The sequence below is a fragment of the Acartia tonsa genome, chromosome 13 (genome assembly GCF_053477335.1).
Source record: "Acartia tonsa isolate MP-2025a chromosome 13, ASM5347733v1, whole genome shotgun sequence".
NCBI lineage: Eukaryota > Metazoa > Arthropoda > Copepoda > Calanoida > Acartiidae > Acartia > Acartia tonsa.
In genome coordinates this window covers 6,067,977-6,089,379 of record NC_137272.1, presented here as the reverse complement: position 1 = coordinate 6,089,379, position 21,403 = coordinate 6,067,977, and the positions used below count along the sequence as shown (strand labels likewise).

Here is a 21,403-nt window from a genome sequence, read left to right as displayed (position 1 = left end):
CAATGCGATAACATTTATTTAAGTCGTCAATTTTTATATAATAATTTTGAGTTTAGTTGCCTCGTATCTAAAATTTAACTATTAAGTGAACCTTATTTGGAATTTTATTGACAAAATAAATGGAGCTACCAAATTTTGAATCTTTATGTGTTATATACATTCCTTGTTTCCTAAGTTTCATTCAAACAGAAAAATATACATTTTAATTTTACTTGAATAAGATAAAAAAATTTTTTTTTTTACTTTTTACTAGAGTTTATAAGATACAGAATTTTACTTTTTGGGTTTTAAAAGCAAAGCTTTTCTACAATGAGGGCTGGTCCGTCCGTCCAACTGTAACGGATTTCTCTTATTGTTAATTGGGTATGCTGAAATTGTCCTATTGATTTCAAACTTGAAATATAGATTCCTTTGCCAATTAGGAAGAATAAATTAAAATTAAGTTCATATAAACATCCTGTATTTAATTAATTTTGGGATAGATATATAAAAACAAGGATGACAACATCCATAAGTAGCGAAGCACAAAATTTCGTGCATGGGACTGACGGTCATTGTTGTTTTCTTCAAACGACGGTAAATTTAATTTTGATATCTTTAACTGAAAATTTTTTGAAAATCGATTAATAAACACCAAAGATATGGGGGAAAATGTAAAAAATATAAAAATAGCCAAAAACCTGCAAAAAGGCAGTCTGACCGTCATTGTTGATTTCTTCAAATGACCGGAAATTTAATTTTGATATCTTTAACTAAAAAAATTTTGAAAATTGGTCCATAAACACTAAAGATATGTGGGAAAATGTAAAAAATATAAAAATAGCCAAAACCTGCAAAAAGGCAGTCTGGCAATCATTGTTGTTTTCTTCATACGATGGGAAATTTAATTTTGATATCTTTAACTAAAACAAGTTTGAAAATCGGACCATAAACACCAAAGATATTGGGGAAAATGTAAAAAATATAAAAATAGCCAAAAACCTGCAAAAGGCAGTCTGGCCGTCATTAATGGTTCTCCAAACGACGGAAAATTTAATTTTGATATATCTAACTGAAAAAAATTGTAAATCGGACCATAAACACCAAAGATATGAGGAAAAATGTGGAAAATTAAAAAATAGCCTAAAACCTGCTAAAAAGCCGTCCGACCGCCAATGATGTTATATAGTTAATTGTGCTCCTTAATGATGGGAATGTTGTCAAAAAATTTCAGCTTTCTTTCTTTTATAGGAGATGAGTAAATCCCATTTCCCCCATAGCGTTACGGACGGACGGACAAAGTAAATTAAAGAGTAGCTTCGCTACTAAAAATAATCAGACTTCTATCTTATCTATATTTAATCTATAATTGTAAATATTCGTTTTTCCGTCCATTTTTGTTTGGCGTGGTTTCTACCTATGGATGATGTCATCTTTTTTTTATTAAAATTCATAAATAAAAAAATCTTCTAAATATATTAAGAACAAGGATGACAACATCCATAAGTAGCGAAGCATAAAAATAAAATCATGGATACAAAAAATACAAAAATAGCCTAAAACCTGCTGAAAGGCGGCCTGACCGTAATAGTTGTTTTCTTTAAACGACTGGAATTTAATTTAGATATCTATAACTGAAAAAAATTTTAAAATCGCACCATAAACACTGAAGATATGGAGAAAAATGTGAAAAATACAAAAATAGCCTAAAACCTGCTTAAAGGCAGTCTGACCGTCATAGTTGTTTTCTTTAAACGACTGGAAAAATAATTTAGATATCTATAACGGAAAAAATTTGAAAATCGCACCATAAACACTGAAGATATGAAGAAAAATGTGAAAAATACAAAAATAGCCTAAAACCTTCTAAAAAGCGGTCCTACCGCCATCGATGTTTTATACTTAATTGTGCTCCTTAATGCTGGGAATGTTGTCAAAAAATTTTATAGGAGCTGAGTAAATCCCACTTCCCCCATAGCGTTACGGACGGACTGACGGACGGACAAAGTGAATTATAGAGTAGCTTCGCTACTAAAAAAAAATATTGTATATTTTTTACTTAGTACACAATTAATCAAAAGATCCAGAGAGAACGGAACAATGGGCTTTTTATTGGACGAGTCTCCAAAGTTTTAAAATAGCGTTTTCTTATTCGTTGGCCTAACAACTTTGGGGACTTAAATAAATTTAAGTAAATTTTGATTGGTTGGTTGATTAAGTTAGTGTTCGAACGTTTCAACCACTAATTTTAAAGGGTACTTTTGTGTATCATTATTGGAGATGTACATCCATTTATCGGCCGTTGTCTTATCCCTTTATATCCCTGAAAAGATCAGACGTACTTAGGCATGACAAATTGTTTTCATGTTTTTCTATTCATGTTTTCTTATGCAAATATTAAAAGCGAAGCTTTTTTTAAATTAGGGTAGGTCCGTCCGTCAGTCCGTTAGGTAGGATTTATATAGCATGGCAACTCTTTAATCGTTACCAGAATATCCGTATGTCTTAATAATAATAATAATAATGTTTATTTGGTGCTGCCAGGTACCCCCTAGCTTAGGAGATAGCACATACAATACTCTAAATTGCTGCTATCTATCGACAATTTAGAGTTTACATTATGATGTTTAGTCTCATACAAAATAAAATAATATATACTAAGAGATTAATTATTAACTAAATATAAATTGGTGGAAAAGAAGTAAAATTTTCAGGATATGCACCAGGAGCTACAGGAGTACTATCTTGACCAAAATGGGGATAGTGTATTTGATTCCTGAAGCCCCTTTTTAAAGAAGACGAAAAGAAAAAAAAAGAATATAAAACAAATTAAATGTGAAAGGGAAAATTGAAACTTTAATTTAGTTAAATTGAGTTGTGAGGATGGTAAAAAAAAGTAAAAAAAAAACACAAATAAACATTTATATTATGTTAGAGAAATCAGTAAATAATAAGAAAAATGAAAAAAAAAATATGTGAAGGAATTAAGAGAAAAATAAAACAAAATTAATATGAAAGTAAAGAGAATAAAAAGGAAAAATAATAAGATAGATCATTGTTGTATATAATTTTAATACCATATTTCAAGTTTTAAAATATCATTGAAGATTAATAAGTTTTTATAAAAAGAAAGGAGAAAGAAAAAAAACATGAAAAGGAAAAAAAAGCAATACGTCAAGCCTTTGTCATTGTATTATTTTTCAAAAAAAAACAACAGAAATTTCTCAATTCAAAATAATATTTTTTATAGAATGCCACTTTGAGCTTTGCCCTATATTCAACCCTCCCCTCCCCGCCAAAAAACAACACTCCCCTCCCCGCCAAAAGACAACCCCCCCCCCCTACTTAAAAAAATCACTAGGTTTTTTATGAAATCAATTTTCAAGATCTGTTTATGCACTCAGAACAGTTTTCTCTATTACAAATAAAATTAAGTTTTTCCAACAAAAAATCTTTGAGTTTCATACAAAATTGTTTTCTTGACATAACTGTGCTAAAAGTATAAATAACCTCGTCATTATTATTATTATTTTCATTTTCAGGATTAGGATTAGTATTAGGAATAATGATTTCATTCCATAACTTTGGTAGATCAGAGTAAGGGAATTTTTTAAATGTCTCAAGTCTAACAAATGGAACATTGTACTGTTGATTATTTCTAAGGACTCTTGTTGTTCTTGTGCTATTTCTAATCCATATGTTATCAAAAGAACATGGAAGCCTATGATTAACGTAATCAAACATAAATTGTAATTTAGAATAGACAATTTGTTGAGTTACAGGAAGAATTTCTAAATTTTTAAATAAAATTGTAGTATGTGCATTATATTTTGAGTTGGTGATTATTCTCAGTGCTTTTTTTTGCTGTTTTACAATTTTATCAAGAGTTGATGCTGCTGCACTTCCCCAAATTGGGGCACAATATGTAAGATGGCTATGGACAAGTGAATTGTATAGAGTTTGCAATGCTTTTCCACCAATAATATGTTTTGCAGCATTTATAGCAAATAATGAGCGTGAAATCTTTTTATTTATCATATCAATATGATATTTAAAGTTTAATTTAGGATCTAGATAAACACCTAGAAATTTAATTGCAGGAGTTTCACTCCTTGAGTTGACATATGAAAGTTTGTGTACCAAATTTGGATCATTTTGGTTATCATTATTGTGATCAAGATTAATACTAATGCTATCAAAGTCAATTGTTGATTCATCTTTTGTAAATATCATAAATTTAGTTTTTGATGGATGTAGGCTTAACTCATTAGTTCTAAACCAATAAGTTATTTTTCTTAATTCAATATTAAGAATATCAATAATATCATGAAGGCAGGGATAAGGGATGGGAAACCTGACCGAAAATTAGGTCTCAGCCTCCTTTTAAAAGTGATGGGGCAACTTTTCTTTTTTGCCTATAAAATCAACTCATTTTCGCCAGTTCATTATTGGCTGTAGGCCAATATCCAATAGCCTGATACTTGCTTTTAGCATTAACCAATTAATTAATAACAAACGCGTCCCCCAGTTCCTAATTGGCTAAATTAATTCAAGCAAACATAAATTTCTGCTATTAGAATGAAAACAATGGAAATTTTCTGCTATCAGAATGACTACAATATATATGATGTTCAATCACATCAACTTATTATTAAATCTACACATTAATAAATGTCCATATAGCAAAACATAAACAGAGAGATCGTTTTTTGAAGACTGCGTAGGATTCAACATTTTATACTTCAGAAAAATGTGAAAAACTCATGTCTTTAGACAATTTAAAAGTTATATTTCATGTGGAATTGATAGCCCACCTAAATGATTACAAATACAAAACTAGTTCAATATGTAAATAAAAAGTGTACTGTGTTTTGTTAAAAAAAATTTTCATTAATTTTGGTAAAAATTATTGCACACTTAATTAAACTTTTCTGTTAATTTTTAACGTAAAATTATTTTTTTTTTAATTCTTAATTTATATGTATGCTATGGAACAATTAGTTGATAGAATGTTACCCATGTACTTATTTAATTCTACTTAATTTATTTATTAAAGCTGGGGAGCTAAAGCGGTGTTTATTTCTATATACAAATTTTGGGGTGAAGTAGATCCCCCCTTAAAATGTTTGAAAATAAATCAGATTTAACCATCTCAAAAAAAAACTTTTTTTTAAATGGGGGGGGGGGGGGTGGCGAAGTAATGACCATCTTAACGGGATTCTACTTAAACCCACTAACATATTGGTTCTTTGAAAAGTTTTTATTATATTTTATGCTAGGTGGAATCAACTACCTGAATTCTATTCTATACTTTTTTTCTTTGCATTCATATAATAGCTATTTCATCATTGTTCATAGTTTTCAAATCTAACTACTGCGTCATCCCGAAACTAGTTTTTTAGGCCTAGTTGGAAAATAGGCCTGGAATAATTTTTTCTTACGTTTCCCATCCCTTATCCCTGCATGAAGGTTTTTACCCGAAATTAAAAAACTGGTATCATCAGCAAAAAGTAATGTAAATAGAGTAGTACATTTAGCTAAGTCATTGATATAAATTAAAAATAGTAAGGGTCCTAAAATAGAACCTTGAGGTACACCTTTGTTAATATATTTCATATCAGACTTTTCATTGTTGATGTAAACAAATTGTTGTCTATTTGCTAAGTAATTTTTAAACCATGTCAATTCTGTACCATTGATTCCAAGCTTAGAAAGTTTGTCCAGCAAGATTCTATGAGAACAGCAATCAAAAGCTTTTTGTAAATCACAAAAGACTCCAACTGTATACTTTTTATCATTACTATTCTTTACAATTTCATTTATTAGATGAAAAATGGGCTGTATGGTTGACTTTTTTTTCTGAAAGCCATATTGATGTTTGTAAATAAGGTTATTTTCATCAAGATATGCAGTAAGTTTATTTGCAACTATTTTTTCAAGAATTTTTGAGAAGATTGGCAAAAGACTTATTGGTCTATAATTAGACATGTTACTTAATAGATCCGATTCTTTTGTTTTAAGTTTAAAAATTGGCAAAACTTTGGCTATTTTGAGCTCATTTGGAATGTTGCCTGACTGTAAGGATAAATTTATAATGTGAGTGAGAGGAATAGCAATATTTTCAATGATTTTTTTCATAAGTTTATTAGAAACACCTAGCATGTCTTGGCTTGATTTAGACTCTAGACCATTTACAATTGTTACTATATCTTTAGGCTGAATATGAGTAAATGAAAATATGGAGTCAGATGCAGTGGTATAATAAGTGCAGTCTCTATCTGATGGATTTATTTTAGTTGTAATATCATCTGCAATGGTTGTAAAAAATTCATTAAATTTGTTAGAAATATCTTTCCCCTCCTTATAGCAAACCCCATCACTAAAAATTTCAGTTATGACTGAACTTTTGTCATTTTGCTTCCTTATTGCTTCCCTTAATATTGACCATGTTTTTCTCAAATCATTCCTATTTTCTTCAAAAGATTTTTGAAAATACAATTTTTTTCCTGTTTTAATTGCTTTATTATAGCATTTTCTATATTCATTGTATTTAGAAATGTTTTCTTGAGTTGGTTCTCTAAGTTTAATGTCATATAACTCAAATTTTGTCTTTCTAGATTTAAGCAAAGCATTTGTCATAAAAGGTTCAACTTTATGAATATTTTTATTTAGTTTGAACTTTTTTAAATGGGAAATGTCTTGAGTATGACTCATTAAAAATACTATAGAATTTATTATATGCATCTTGAGCACTGTAATTATTAGACACAGAACTCCAATCAGCATTTAACATATCATGTTTAAAAGAGGAAATATTTTCCTCACTAAAATTTTGAGTTTGAATAAAAACAGGACCAGACTCTTTAACTTTGTCAAGAATAATAGTGCAAGTAGGGAAATGATCAGAAATATCTGCTGTAATAATAAATGACTCAAACTTATTTTTATTATCATTGGTATAAATATGATCTATGAGAGTAGCACTTGTATGAGTGATCCTAGTTGGCAATGAGATTAATTCTAAGAAACCATTTGCAAAGCTATTTTCAAGTAGTGATCTAGTTTTATCATGTTGTTCAAATTTTAATAGATCAAAATTTAAATCCCCAATAATATAGGAAGGGTATCTGCGGCTATTTAGATCTGCTTGTAAGTCAGAGAATAAGTTGATAAACCTGTCTAACTGCTCACTTTCAGTTAGATTAGGATGTTTACAATTTGATCTATAGACGTTTGTTAGAAATATTTTATCATTTTTCCCAATACTAATCTCTAAGGTTAAACTTTCAATTATTTTTTCCTCAAATCTAGATAAAGCTTTTATTTCCTTGAATGCAATACCTTTTTTTATATATATACCAACCCCACCTCCATTAGATTGAGATCGACATTTGTATATAAAATCATACCCCTTTAGTTTAACATAATCATCATTTTTTATATTCCAGATTTCCCCTAAGCATATAATGTCAAGATAACAACCTTGCCTCAAGAATTCATCAACAAATTCTTGAAAATCAATAAATTTTGATTGAAGGCTTTGAATATTTAAACCTATAATTTTTAAACCTTTCTTTGATTTTAGTGGTTTATAACTTTACAAATATCAAAGTATTGGCATTTTATATCAATATTTTCATATGGATTAAATAATAAATCTTCATTTATCGTTTCATTATTTAAAATTGAGAAAAAGTTACTGTTTAATTCAAAATTCAGAATCCTATTTTGCTCCATTTATAAAACATTTTAAGCAAAAGATATCCAAAAAAATGTATTTTAAAGTAAGGGTTAAGAAAAAGAAAATTAAACTTATGAAAATGAATAAAAACCATAAGTAGAATAAATGTTTGAAAAAAAAACATTAACGATTAACAAAACGAAAAGTAGAATATAAGCCATTTTACTAAGAAAAAATAAACTTTTAGTGATTGACAAAAACATTGTAATTAAATTATAAATGATAAAAAAATTAGAAATACAAATAAATGTAAGTGTGAGTATATAATTATAAATGTATGTGTGCGTGCGTGTGCGTGCGTGTGGTAAAGAAAAGAGGAATTTTATGTGTGTGTGCGTTTGAGTAAAAAAAAGTTTAAGGGGAAGTGTAATGTGATTATGTTGAGGAGACGCTCGCGTGAGTGTGTGTGTGTGTTGTATTGTAAAACAAATAACAGAGAAAATAATTTAGAGTGTCAGTAGTATCTACATAACTTTATAACTATATACCAATTTACGAGCGAGAATACAAATCCTCTACAGTTGTTTGAAGTTTATAATTAGAGTATGTGTAAATCATTTCACTTGGTTGAATGTCAGTCTTTTTTGAATAATGTTGAGTTACTTTCATCCATTTGCTCCTCACTCTGATGGATATTTGGCCATTTTCATTGACCTCATATTTTTCTATTTTCTTCTCCTTTTTGAATCTTCGCACTTCAGCCAGTAAAGACAACCTCTTCCTGGTGAGGTTGAAGTTTAGGAATAAGTTGATATTCCTGTCTCCTCCTTCAGCCATGGCCTCCACCAGCTTCTGCTTTTAAACATGTTGACTTTAAACTTGTTTAACGACAAATTTTTATGAGATAAAATTATCCGATTGATCTGGTTTTTGGAATACTGATTTCTAGGACAGCAAAGTACAATGTTATAAGCGAAGCATATTTATAATCAAGTCCTAAAAATGTAAGTATGTCCTTAAACAATATTCTGTATTTAAGCAGTTAAAAAAAAAAATTACTTTCAATTTGTTTCGATTTATATTCTGACTGTTCAATCATTACACTCTTCAAGTGTTAATGTTCGTTAGCTTAAGATTTTGATAACTACTAAACCGATTGAGTTTTCCAATTTAGGGAAGCTTCAAATAGGTTCAGGTTTTGGTTTAGGCTATTTCATTTTTAGATTTAAGTCTTGGATTTGTTTTAGGATATTTTTTTGTCCTTTCCAACCATAAATAAAGAGCGTCTAGATACTAGGGGCGCAGCCGATAGTATAAGATAATGGAGTAAAGTATAAAACGAAAGCTCGATTTAACTAAATTAAACCTGGTTTAAATTCATATACAAGAAGAGTTCAGACAGAAAAAAAACTTTTCTTTATATTTAAAAGTGTTTGTAAAAAGACACCAAATCTTATACAAAAGTAGCAAGGTTTATGTCTGTCTGTTTGTACGCATTTATGTTCTCATAAAATATCATAAACAGTTGAACTATAATTGTTCCACAAGTTGGCGTTAAGCTAGACATTGGGACAGGGCAGGCTTTAGGCTATAAGTTGGGTGGGGTGCACAGAAAAATACATTCCCATATAAACAACCCCTTAAATAGTGGATGTAAATATTCATTCCCATATAAACATATGGTCCATCATTTATTCCTTCGGGTAAGAAATATTCATTCCTAAACAAAAAACTGGACAGGAATACCCCATTCCCATTTAAACAACCCCTTAAATAGTGGATGTAAATATTCATTTATTTCCCGGAGGTAGTAATTTTTAAAAGATTTTTATTTTTTTTGGAAAATTTTAGAATTTTTATTATTTACTAAAAGAAAGAAAAATTATACCAGGAAAATAAATGAAATTTAAAAACCAAAATTAAACCACATTTTACTAGCATAAAAATGAGTTTTTGTTTAAATGAGAATGGTATTTCTGTCCAGTTTTTTGTTTAAGAATGAATATTTCTTACCCTCGTGAATAAATGATGACCTATCGTTCCATCATCTATTCTCTCGGGTAAGAAATATTCATTCTTAAACAAAAAACTGGACAGGAATACCCCATTTTATAAATGTCTGTAATTTTATCATTATGATAAAAGTCCAGTATTTTTTTGACTAGATAAATTTTATTTCTATCCAAAAATTGGCGAAATAAAAAGAACAGCATTTTAATATTAAAAAAGTATTACAGAAGTTTTGTCAAGTCTACACTCTAAAACAGAATAAAATACCTATTTAAAGACAATTTGGTCCTAAGTATTGCAGCAATATTAAGTTAATTACAGTATAAAGCCAAAAATAAATTAAGGCCAATTTATAAAACACCATCTATAGAAAAGTAACAGGATCTGTGTCTTTTTGTCTGTCTGTATATACCAAAGAATCTAGCAAACCACTGAACCGAAATGAGAATAAAAGTGGGGGGGGGGTCAACACGCCCTGATAATAAGTGCCCTAGAGTTATAAAATAAAACACTATTTATCATTAAAAACTATTTTTTTTATGAAAAAAAAACGTTATTTTTTGGAGTATGTAAAGTCTGAAAAGAAAATGGTAATGGTAAAAGTTAGGATTAAGCTTAACTTTAGGTTACAGCTTATACAAGGATGAATAAATATATAAAAACAAAGCTTTTTTATATGTGAAAACAGATTAATGCTTATAAATCACATATCTTAGAAATCTTAACTTAAAAAAAACAAGTTAAGACTTTAATTCTTTTATTTGAAGCTTTGTTATAGGTATTTTCTTGTAAAAATAGAAATCCATGTTATCAGAGTTACATTTTCTTGCGAACGAACGGACTTATCCTAAATGTATAATGTCTTTGCTTCTTTAAAGAAAAAGACAAAGTAATCTTTACTATGAAAAACTTTTTTCCGATTCTTTTCTAAGGCTTGTTGACATTTAAATCTAATAATAAAACTCTTGGATAAAATTAGTCATTTGATGTGTATTAGTTATTCGCGAAACATATATGAAACATTTGAAAAGAAATAAATATCTTTTTTATTTCGCCTTGATTTTATTGCTCAATTTCATCTTATTTTCTTCTCTATTTTTTCTTTGTTTATAACAATTCTAGCATAATTGTGGAAATAAGGAATATTTACTTGCTAAAATTTTTAATAAATACAAATAAGAAGCTTACTGTATCTTTAATCCCTCGTCAAGTATAAAAATACCAGGGAGGGAGGAAACAATGGACTGTAAAATACAAGTTTTATTACTGGCAGTCCAATCTAACGGCTGTCCATTTTAGGTCGAGCCAACACAGAAGGTTGCTTTCCGTCTACTGCGGCAGATATTATAAATAATTGGTCTGTTCGTTTCTTTTTTCTTTCATTTAAAAACAAAACTTTTTTCAGACCGTCTATCTATAATGTCTGCCGGCTCTTAATCTAGGCTGACACTATCCAATATATAGGTAGAGCAGCCATTTCTCTTTAATAACAATACTGTATATCTAACCCCTTCATGTACCTAATGTAAGGGGAGGGAAAACTAAGGCTGGTAGCTAGGATAAAGATTTAGGCTTGGTTCATTTATTAATATTATATTATTTTAGTAAACCAACAGCCACAGTGGTAACCCCGAGACTGGAGGACTAGAGACTGGAGAGAACAGGACAAGCAGATTCGATCAGCACACTGTATAACCAGCAGGTACAAAATTTATTCTAGCAAAGTGCCTAGAAGTCTTTGTGTCTGTCTGTTAACAATATCTATCAAGCCAACAATTTGACTTTGACAATTACCACATCATCTTTATTGTTGGCTCAAAAAAACTTTGGATACTTTATCGGTTTAGTATGATTGTTTGGTTTCAAACTAAGCATTGTCCAATATTTAAAATCTTCGCAAGGGATAGTTTTGTTAATGATATTGGGATGTAAATCAATTTGTCGTCCATTGTCTAACCACTAATATCCCTGAAAGTTAAGAAGATTACTGACACTTAGCTTCTATTTTTTTTAACCACAACACAAAGGCAAAAGAAAGACAATATGAAAAGTAGAATGATGTCTGTCCGTTTGTCTGTCTGTCCGTCCGTCCGTCTGAAGCTTAAGATCTCGGTAACCATTGAGCCGATCGAATTCTACTCTTCAGGGTATATACATATTGGTCCTGTGGTGGTTTTAAGCTATTTTCTTGGAGGGTGGTACACCCCAACCCCCCAAAAAAACAAAAAAAATCCCCCCCACCATTTTTTTAAAATTTGATACTGTTCCAGTCCATGGCAGTTCCAATTTTTTTTCCCGAAAATTTTGAAATTGATACTGGGGCAGCTCTAATTTTTTTTTAATTACCTCTTGGGGCAAAGCCCCTAGAGGCTAGGGGCGAAGCCGCTAGTAATTCAATAAACTAATGTTATGTTGCATCAAGATTTAGCATTACCTTGAAAAAACGTAAATCCCAACATATTGTTTTTTTGAACGGACAGATGTCCTAATTATTAAGTAGCGAAAATTGAGATAACTGTCTAAATCAGCCAATAGGAGGATACTAGAGGTACATTTGAGACATCTCATTGGTTGAAACATTTTATAGATTATGGTACGTAAGGGCATATTTTTTTTAATTTCGTTCGCATTATGAGTCTGCTAAAATTGTCGCATTTCTTTAGATAATGCTTTTCATGGGTATATTAAATTCGTGTAAAATTTCTTCCCTCGTTTAATGTGAAGCAAATGTCAGTTATGAATAGTTGAATTTCTTAGAATAATGTTAGCTTTCTAAAGATTATACCGTCGCAAATTTCGTCGACATATATTATGTTTATTGACGAACTAAACATAAAGTAGCTGCACTAAAAAAATTAGAGTTATGGCAGGTAAGATTAAAGGATTTTATATATTCAATGAGAAAGTTTAAGTAAAGAAAAAGTATATATTAGAATAGTTATTTAAAACATCGTTTCCGCGGAGAATAAAATGAAAAGCTATAATAATAATTCCAGGCGGGAAAAATAATTTTGGGCGTTTTCCTCTTAGGCAGGCTAGGGGGCCGAGCGCTGCGGCTATGCAGGCTAGGGAGCCGAGCGCTGCGACCAGAGTTGTTCGTTGTCGGGGGGGAGGTGTACTCAAATTTTCAAAATTGAAAAAAAAATTCTAAGAGGATAAATTTTGCAGTTAATTTGTAATTTAAAACAGTTTAACTTCAGAGTAGCATTTGATGCATTAATTAATAGAACAATTTTAAAATTATACAATATACGACCTTATTATTATCCTTATCATTATTGGTCTTTGGATGGTTTTAGACTATTTTTCTTAAGTAAGTCTAAGGGTGGTATAGGTTTTTTTTCTGTAACTTAATGCTCTCGATGCTGAGAGCGCTGCCGCTAGCTTCAAAAAAGTGTTTTGAAGTGTGTGAACTTTTTGACCCAAATTTTGCTTTCAAAGCTTTATGAGAAAATAATTTGGTGTCGACATTTTTATAAGCAACTAAATTGTTACACACACAAACATTGACGGGGATAATTGTTCTTTCAGGAAAATAGAAGCAGCTCATAGTGCCTATAAAAATGACGCCATACAATACAAATGACCAATGAAAGGCCAGTATACATTTTACGATTGTTCATTTACAAGGCATACTTGCCTATCATTGGACTTTGTCTTGATTGATGTCATTTTTTTGTAGGCACTATGAGCTGCTTCAGAAAAATATTTACATGATAAGGCAGGATTTATGCTATCTATTAGGGAAGAATCTTTCACAAAATATATCTCTTTACCTTAATTGAAGTGATAGAAAGAAATAAGAAAAAGGAAAATATTTAAGTTTTTAAAATTTTTGTGTTATACATAAATCCTTTACTCTTTTGATGTCTTTCCTAAAACACAAACAAACATAAAATTAAATATGAGGTAGCGAAGAAAACAGTAAAAGTGTCTGACTATGACGTCAGAAAAAATTAACAACTAACCAATGAGAGGCCGCTACATATTTTACCATTGTAAATACTGGCTTCTCATTGGTTAATTGTTAATTTTTTCTGACGTAATAGTCAGACACTTTTACTGTGGCCGGTAGCGAAAATATTAAAAACAATCTTGCAATAATAAGTTCGGATCATGTAAACAAAACGAAGTAGCAGGTTTCATCTTATTTTCAAACTCGCTACTTCGTTTTCTTTCCATGATCTAAAAGTTCTTATTGTTATTATAAAAAAAGGAAAAGAGAAGCATTAATCATTGTATTCTTTTATTTTCTCGTATTCATTCGAATCCGGTGGATAGGAACCGGATCTCATCCATACGAAAAAACTATGTCTAGCATCGTATTATATCCAGTTTTCTACGAATATAGAAATGTACAATCATAAGATTAAAACCAGTTTTTTTAGCCGGTGCCTTCGGCACCACGGGGCTAAATAAACTAGTTTTAATCTTATAATTGTACATTCTATATCCGCGGAAAGCCGTTTATAATACGATACGAGAAATAACTATTATTATTCTATAACTTTGGTTAATTCAACTGAGTCGATTGATGACCCGATTGAAGGCCCGTTAAGTAGGTGCCAAGAAACTACTTCAGACAACAAACCATTTGATTTGACTAGAATTTCTAATTGCAAATGGTAATGTGTTGCGCCTGCTTTGTGTCAAGGCATTCTCAATACCATTACTTTAAAGAATCTGGCATAGAAGAAGTAGGGTTTCAGGACAAAGGCAGGAGTCCCAAACGTCGTAGTGGACAAACGCAGGAGTGTTAAAATATTAATTTTATTAAGTATTTCTATACAGATTAGGTTAGGTTAAGATATAAAGGAACAAATAATCCCCCCGCAGGGGTTAGGCATTTAAAAAACCTATAAGATGGTCTAAAATAGGTTAGGTTAGGTTAAGTGTCCACTCCGACGTTTGGGACTCCTGCGTTTGTCGTAGGACCAGAAGTAGGTGTAACTTGTAAAGTCTTTATTTAGGACACGGTTTAGGCGAGATTCGAACCCGAACATCGAGCGGAAGCATTATAAAGCATTGTGAATCCATTATAAAACCACAGTAGTTTCAACAAATAACAAATATTTATAGAGCAGTTTCGCTACTTAACAGAACACAGTAATAGTGTCGGACTGATTATGACGTAACAAAAAAAATTAGCCAATGAGAGGCCACTATAAATTTTACCATTTGTCAATAACGGCCTCTCATTGGCTAACATTTTTTTGTTGCGTCATAATCAGTCAGACACTATTACTGTGTTCTACTTAACATTGTGAACATTAAAAAGTATCTATAGAGAAGATGCGCTGCTTAACATTGTAAACATTAAAAAGACCGCAAACAACATAAGCCTCAGACACACGACACACACTTTAACTTGCCTTTATACAATATTTCCTTAAGGAGCAATTTCCCTTTAACCGAAACATGGACCACAAAAGAAGTGTATGTTATCAAATAATATTCCCCAATTACTTTTTGAATAAATTAGAAATAAAAAGAAGTTTTTTTTCCCATACTTAACCTTGCGGGGCTACCCTTTAACCAATATAATCTGACCTAAAGTAATAAACAAACAAACGAAAAATTATTTTCAATTAATTTTTAAAATAAGGGTTTAGCAGTACTCAACAATTTTAAAACAAAAAAAGACTAAATTATTGCTTATTTTCAGTGGATAATGATAAGGTGAGACCCCGCAGAGTTAGGGCTCCATACATTGACTAGAATAGTTACTTATCTATTACAAACAACTTTTCGCGGATATAAAAATGTTCAATTATGATTATACATTTTTTATATTTATTAAAAACTAGATATAATAAAATGGTAAAAATATTTTTTCAGCATGGCTGAAAAACGGTTCTAATCCACCGGACATAAGTCGGTTTCGAAGCGATACTGGAAAAAAGTTTACAGAGAAGTTGAAACTGTAGACCGGGGGGGGGGGGGGTAAGGGGTCGTTGTCCACTATTAGATTCAAGGGTTTATGTAAGAAATACTTTTTTTCATATTTCTATATTTGCAAATATTGAAAGTAAACTCTTTGATTAAAGAATTTATTAGCAAAGCTACTTAATTATTATAGTATGTCGGCACGTACATACTTCCCTACGTATCAATTTAGGAAATTGGCTAGTTTTTATTGCTTAATAGTTGATAATTGAAATTCATATGAATCAATATTTTTTCTTTAGTTATTTAATTGTCTTTGATTATCCCATTTAGGCTATTTTAATAGGAGGGTAAAGAAGAATTGTATCACAAGTATGATAAAAATATGAACCAGACTATCCCTTGCTGATATATAAAGTTAGAATTATATTAAAAGTATGATAAAAACATTAACAAGAATGTCTCTTGCTGATAAATAAAGTTAGAATTATATTAAAAGTATGATAAAAACATTAACCAGACTGTCCCTTGCTGATATATAAAGTTAGAATTATATTAAAAGTATGATAAAAACATAAACAAGACTGTCCCTTGCTGATATATAAGGTTAGAATTATATTAAAAGTATGATAAAAATATGAACAAGAATGTCCCTTGCTGATATATAAAGTTAGAATTATATCACAAGTATGATAAACATATGAACAAGAATGTCCCTTGCTGATATATAAAGTTATAATTATATTAAAAGTATGATAAAAACAGAAACAAGAATGTCCCTTGCTGATATAAAAAGTTATAATTATATTAAAAGTATGATAAAAACAGAAACAAGAATGTCCCTTGCTGATATATAAAGTTAGAATTATATTAAAAGTATGATAAAAACATAAACAAGAATGTCCCTTGCTGATAAATAAAGTTAGAATTATATTAAAAAGTATGATAAAAACATAAACAATAATGTCCCTTGCTGATATATAAAGTTAGAATTATATTAAAAGTATGATAAAAATATAAACAAGAATGTCCCTTGCTGATATATAAAGTTAGAATTATATTAAAAGTATGATAAAAACATAAACAATAATGTCCCTTGATGATAAATAAAATTAGAATTATATTAAAAGTATGATAAAAATATAAACATGAATGTCCCTTGCTGATATATAAAGTTAGAATTATATTAAAAGTATGATAAAAATATAAACAAGAATGTCCCTTGCTGATATATAAAGTTAGAATTATATTAAAAGTATGATAAAAACATAAACAATAATGTCCCTTGATGATAAATAAAATTAGAATTATATTAAAAGTATGATAAAAATATAAACATGAATGTCCCTTGCTGATATATAAAGTTAGAATTATATTAAAAGTATGATAAAAACATAAACAATAATGTCCCTTGCTTATATATAAAGTTAGAATTATATTAAAAGTATGATAAAAACATAAACATGAATGTCCCTTGCTGATAAATAAAGTTAGAATTATATTAAAAGTATGATAAAAACATAAACATGAATGTCCCTTGCTGATAAATAAAGTTAGAATTATATTAAAAGTATGATAAAAACATAAACAATAATGTCCCTTGCTGATATATAAATTTAGTATTATATTAAAAGTATGATAAAAATATGAACCAGACTGTCCCTTGCTGATAAATAAAGTTAGAATTATATTAAAAGTATGATAAAAACATAAACAATAATGTCCCTTGCTTATATATTAAGTTAGAATTATATTAAAAATATGATAAAAACATAAACCAGACTGTCCCTTGCTGATATATAAATTTAGAATTATATTAAAAGTATGATAAAAACATAAACAAGAATGTCCCTTGCTGATATATAAAATTAGAATTATATTAAAAGTATGATAAAAATATAAACAAGAATGTCCCTTGCTGATATATAAAGTTAGAATTATATTAAAAGTATGATAAAAACATAAACAAGAATGTCCTTTGCTGATATATAAATTTAGTATTATATTAAAAGTATGATAAAAATATGAACCAGACTGTCCCTTGCTTATATATAAAGTTAGAATTATATTAAAAGTATGATAAAAACATAAACCAGACTGTCCCTTGCTGATATATAAAGTTAGAATTATATTAAAAGTATGATAAAAACATGAACCAGACTGTCCCTTGCTGATATATAAAGTTAGAATTATATTAAAAGTATGATAAAAACATAAACCAGACTGTCCCTTCCTGATATAAAAAGTTAGAATTATATTAAAAGTATGATAAAAATATAAACCAGACTGTCCCTTGCTGATATATAAAGTTAGCATTATATTAAAAGTATGATAAAAACATAAACAAGACTGTCCCTTGCTGATTAAAAAAGAAGAATTGTATTACAAGTATGAAAAAAATATAAACCAGACTGTCCCTTGCTGATATATAAAGTTAGAATTATATTAAAAGTATGATAAAAACATGAACCAATATGTTTTCAAAATAATTCTTGTCAAAACAACATCAGCAAGGGAAAATTATTTAATCCAATAGAAAAACAAGCACGGACACAACCAAAAGTAGTTCCGAAAAAAAGCACAATGTCAAAAATATTAGAAAAATAAAAAAATCAATGGCAAAGTTATTATTATATGTGTGAACGATTGTCTCTCCGTTTGTAAGCAACAAAAAAGTGTAAAACATGGTCTTAAATTACCAAGAAAAGATTTATTTTGTCCAAATCAGATGGAATGATTTATAAATCATTGTCTTATCCCGTTATTTTTTCTTCCTTTAAAATTGTTAAGTAAGATTTTACAAATTTTTAAAAACAACCTTTGTATGCTTAAAGAAAAAAATATACCAATTTATCTCAAACATAAAGAGAAGGGGGATTGTGTGTTTGCTAGGCACTTTAAGGGAAATCACCAACCGCTCTATCCCATTGTTTAAAGTAGTAAGGTTTTATCTGAAGCTTAAGGTTTCGATATGTTCCGAATAAGTTCTCCATTTCAGGGGAGCTTGACATAGGTGTTGATGATATGGTATTAATCTATTTTATTTTTTGTATTTACATAGATCACGACATTGTTTAGGCTATTTTTCTACCCTTCCCCAACTTTCGGTTATAGAGACCCTAGATACTAGAGGCTCAGTCACTAGTGCTTAATATGTCAACACAACTATTCTGCATGTTAAATGAATTACCTGTATTCACAGTCGTCATCACTGTAGCAAATTTGTAGTTTAATATCATTATAACTATAAAATGTATTTCACAAAAAAAGCAATATTTGTTCGTCTGCTATTTATCAGTTATTTCTAAAAAAATATAGAGAAATATAAAGATATCTTAGTATTACTCTAAACAAACCCGCGACCGTGGCTCAACACGTAGCGCATCCGCTCGTCGTCGGGAAGGTGATAGGTTCGAATCTCGGTCCGACACCGCGTCATAACTAAAGACGTTAAAAATGGTTCCTACTGCTGCTATGTCAGGTGCGCGACATAAATAGTTAGAGTAGGGGGAATGCCTTGGCCCAAAACAGGCGCAACTCACTACCATGCACAGTTAGGACTTCTCAGACAAAGGTCGTGCAATCAAAGGGTTGGTTGTCTGATGGCAAATGGACGCTTTACACCGCAATCATAGGGCTTAGGGCTGACAACCCTATCCCATATCCATAAGCCACATTGTTACAGAAACACTGACGAATTGTCAGCGGCCTATGCTCCCCCTGTGGAGTGATAAGGGCTTGTAACTGTTACTGTTTACTCTAAACAAACGATTAAAGGATAGAGGCTTAGCAATCCTTTTATTAAAGTAACAGGAGCTTAACCACTGGACCGATATGGCTTTCTCATAGGTCAAGGGAAGGTTTATAACTATATTTGGAGTAAATTATAAAAAAAAGTGTTTAGTTTAAAATAAAATGATTGTCACTATGGTGAGTTTAAAAATGTAAGTTTCCAGAAGAAAAACATTATTTATTGTCATTCTACTTGACAATACAGCTATGGGACAAAAAGGGACAAACAAAAATAACTTTTCACGCATTTAATTTTGTACTTTTAAAGAAGCTAAACTTTAAAAAATATAGTTTTTCCCCCAGGGAGGGAGGGGACTATGGACTGTACTTTACACTGGTCCTCAAAGTTTTATAATAACATTTTAATCGTTGGCTTAATAACCTCGGAGACTTTTATCGAATTTTGATTGGTTTATTTATTTAGTTGTGTGTCCAAATGTTTAAACCACTCATTGAAATCTGCAGATGGGGTTTAATATGTGTATCAACATTGGGAATGTACATCAATTTATCTGCCATTGTCTTATCTCTTTAGATCCCTGTTTTTTTCCCTCTATTGTGTAATACATTTATTGTTTCATGATTTAAACTGACAAATTTCCTGATTTCTGGTTCATGGGCAGACTCGGCTTTTTCCTAGATAGATAGATAGATAGATAGATATATAGATAGATAGATAGATAGATAGATAGATAGATAGATAGATAGATAGATAGATAGATAGATAGATAGATAGATAGATAGATAGATAGATAGATAGATAGATAGATAGATAGATAGATAGATAGATAGATAGATAGATAGATAGATAGATAGATAGATAGATAGATAGATAGATAGATAGATAGATAGATAGATAGATAGATAGATAGATAGATAGATAGATAGATAGATAGATAGATAGATAGATAGATAGATAGATAGATAGATAGATAGATAGATAGATAGATAGATAGATAGATAGATAGATAGATAGATAGATAGATAGATATATATATAGATAGATAGATAGATAGATAGATAGTTAGATAGATAGATAGATAGATAGATATATAGATAGATAGATAGATAGATAGATAGATAGATAGATAGATAGATAGATAGATAGATATATAGATATATAGAGAGATAGATATATATATAGATAGATAGATATATAGATAGATAGATAGTTAGATATATAGATAGATAGATAGATAGATAGATAGATAGATAGATAGATAGATAGATAGATAGATAGATAGATAGATAGATAGATAGATAGATAGATAGATAGATAGATATATAGATATATAGAGAGATAGATATATATATAGATAGATAGATATATAGATAGATAGATAGATAGATAGATAGATAGATAGATAGATAGATAGATAGATAGATATATAGATATATAGAGAGATAGATATATATATAGATAGATAGATAGATAGATAGATAGATAGATAGATAGATAGATAGATAGATAGATAGATAGATAGATAGATAGATAGATAGATAGATAGATAGATAGATAGATAGATAGATAGATAGATAGATAGATAGATAGATAGATAGATAGATAGATAGATAGATAGATAGATAGATAGATAGATAGATAGATAGATAGATAGATAGTTAGATAGATAGATAGATAGATAGATAGATAGATAGATAGATAGATAGATAGATAGATAGATAGATAGATAGATAGATAGATAGATAGATAGATAGATAGATAGATAGATAGATAGATAGATAGATAGATAGATAGATAGATAGATAGATAGATAGATAGATAGATAGATAGATAGATAGATAGATAGATAGATAGATAGATAGATAGATAGATAGATAGATAGATAGATAGATAGATAGATAGATAGATAGATAGATAGATAGATAGATAGATAGATAGATAGATAGATAGATAGATAGATAGATAGATAGATAGATAGATAGATAGATAGATAGATAGATAGATAGATATATAGATATATAGAGAGATAGATATATATATAGATAGATAGATATATAGATAGATAGATAGTTAGATATATAGATAGATAGATA

General features: G+C 29.5%; 1 protein-coding gene across 7 annotated transcripts in view; it reads right to left on the bottom strand.

Moving 5' to 3' along the window:
* Window positions 1-21,403, bottom strand: part of LOC145334908 (multiple C2 and transmembrane domain-containing protein-like) — a 159,323-nt gene that overhangs the window by 128,699 nt on the left and 9,221 nt on the right. For all 7 annotated transcript variants that reach the window (XM_080180532.1, XM_080180531.1, XM_080180530.1 and 4 more), the window contains exons 5-6: window positions 19,953-19,984; window positions 18,747-18,770 (exon numbers count right to left, since the gene is read on the bottom strand). In XM_080180532.1, the coding sequence (XP_080036658.1) occupies window positions 18,747-18,770; window positions 19,953-19,984 (56 nt within the window). The remainder of the gene's footprint in view (window positions 1-18,746; window positions 18,771-19,952; window positions 19,985-21,403) is intronic.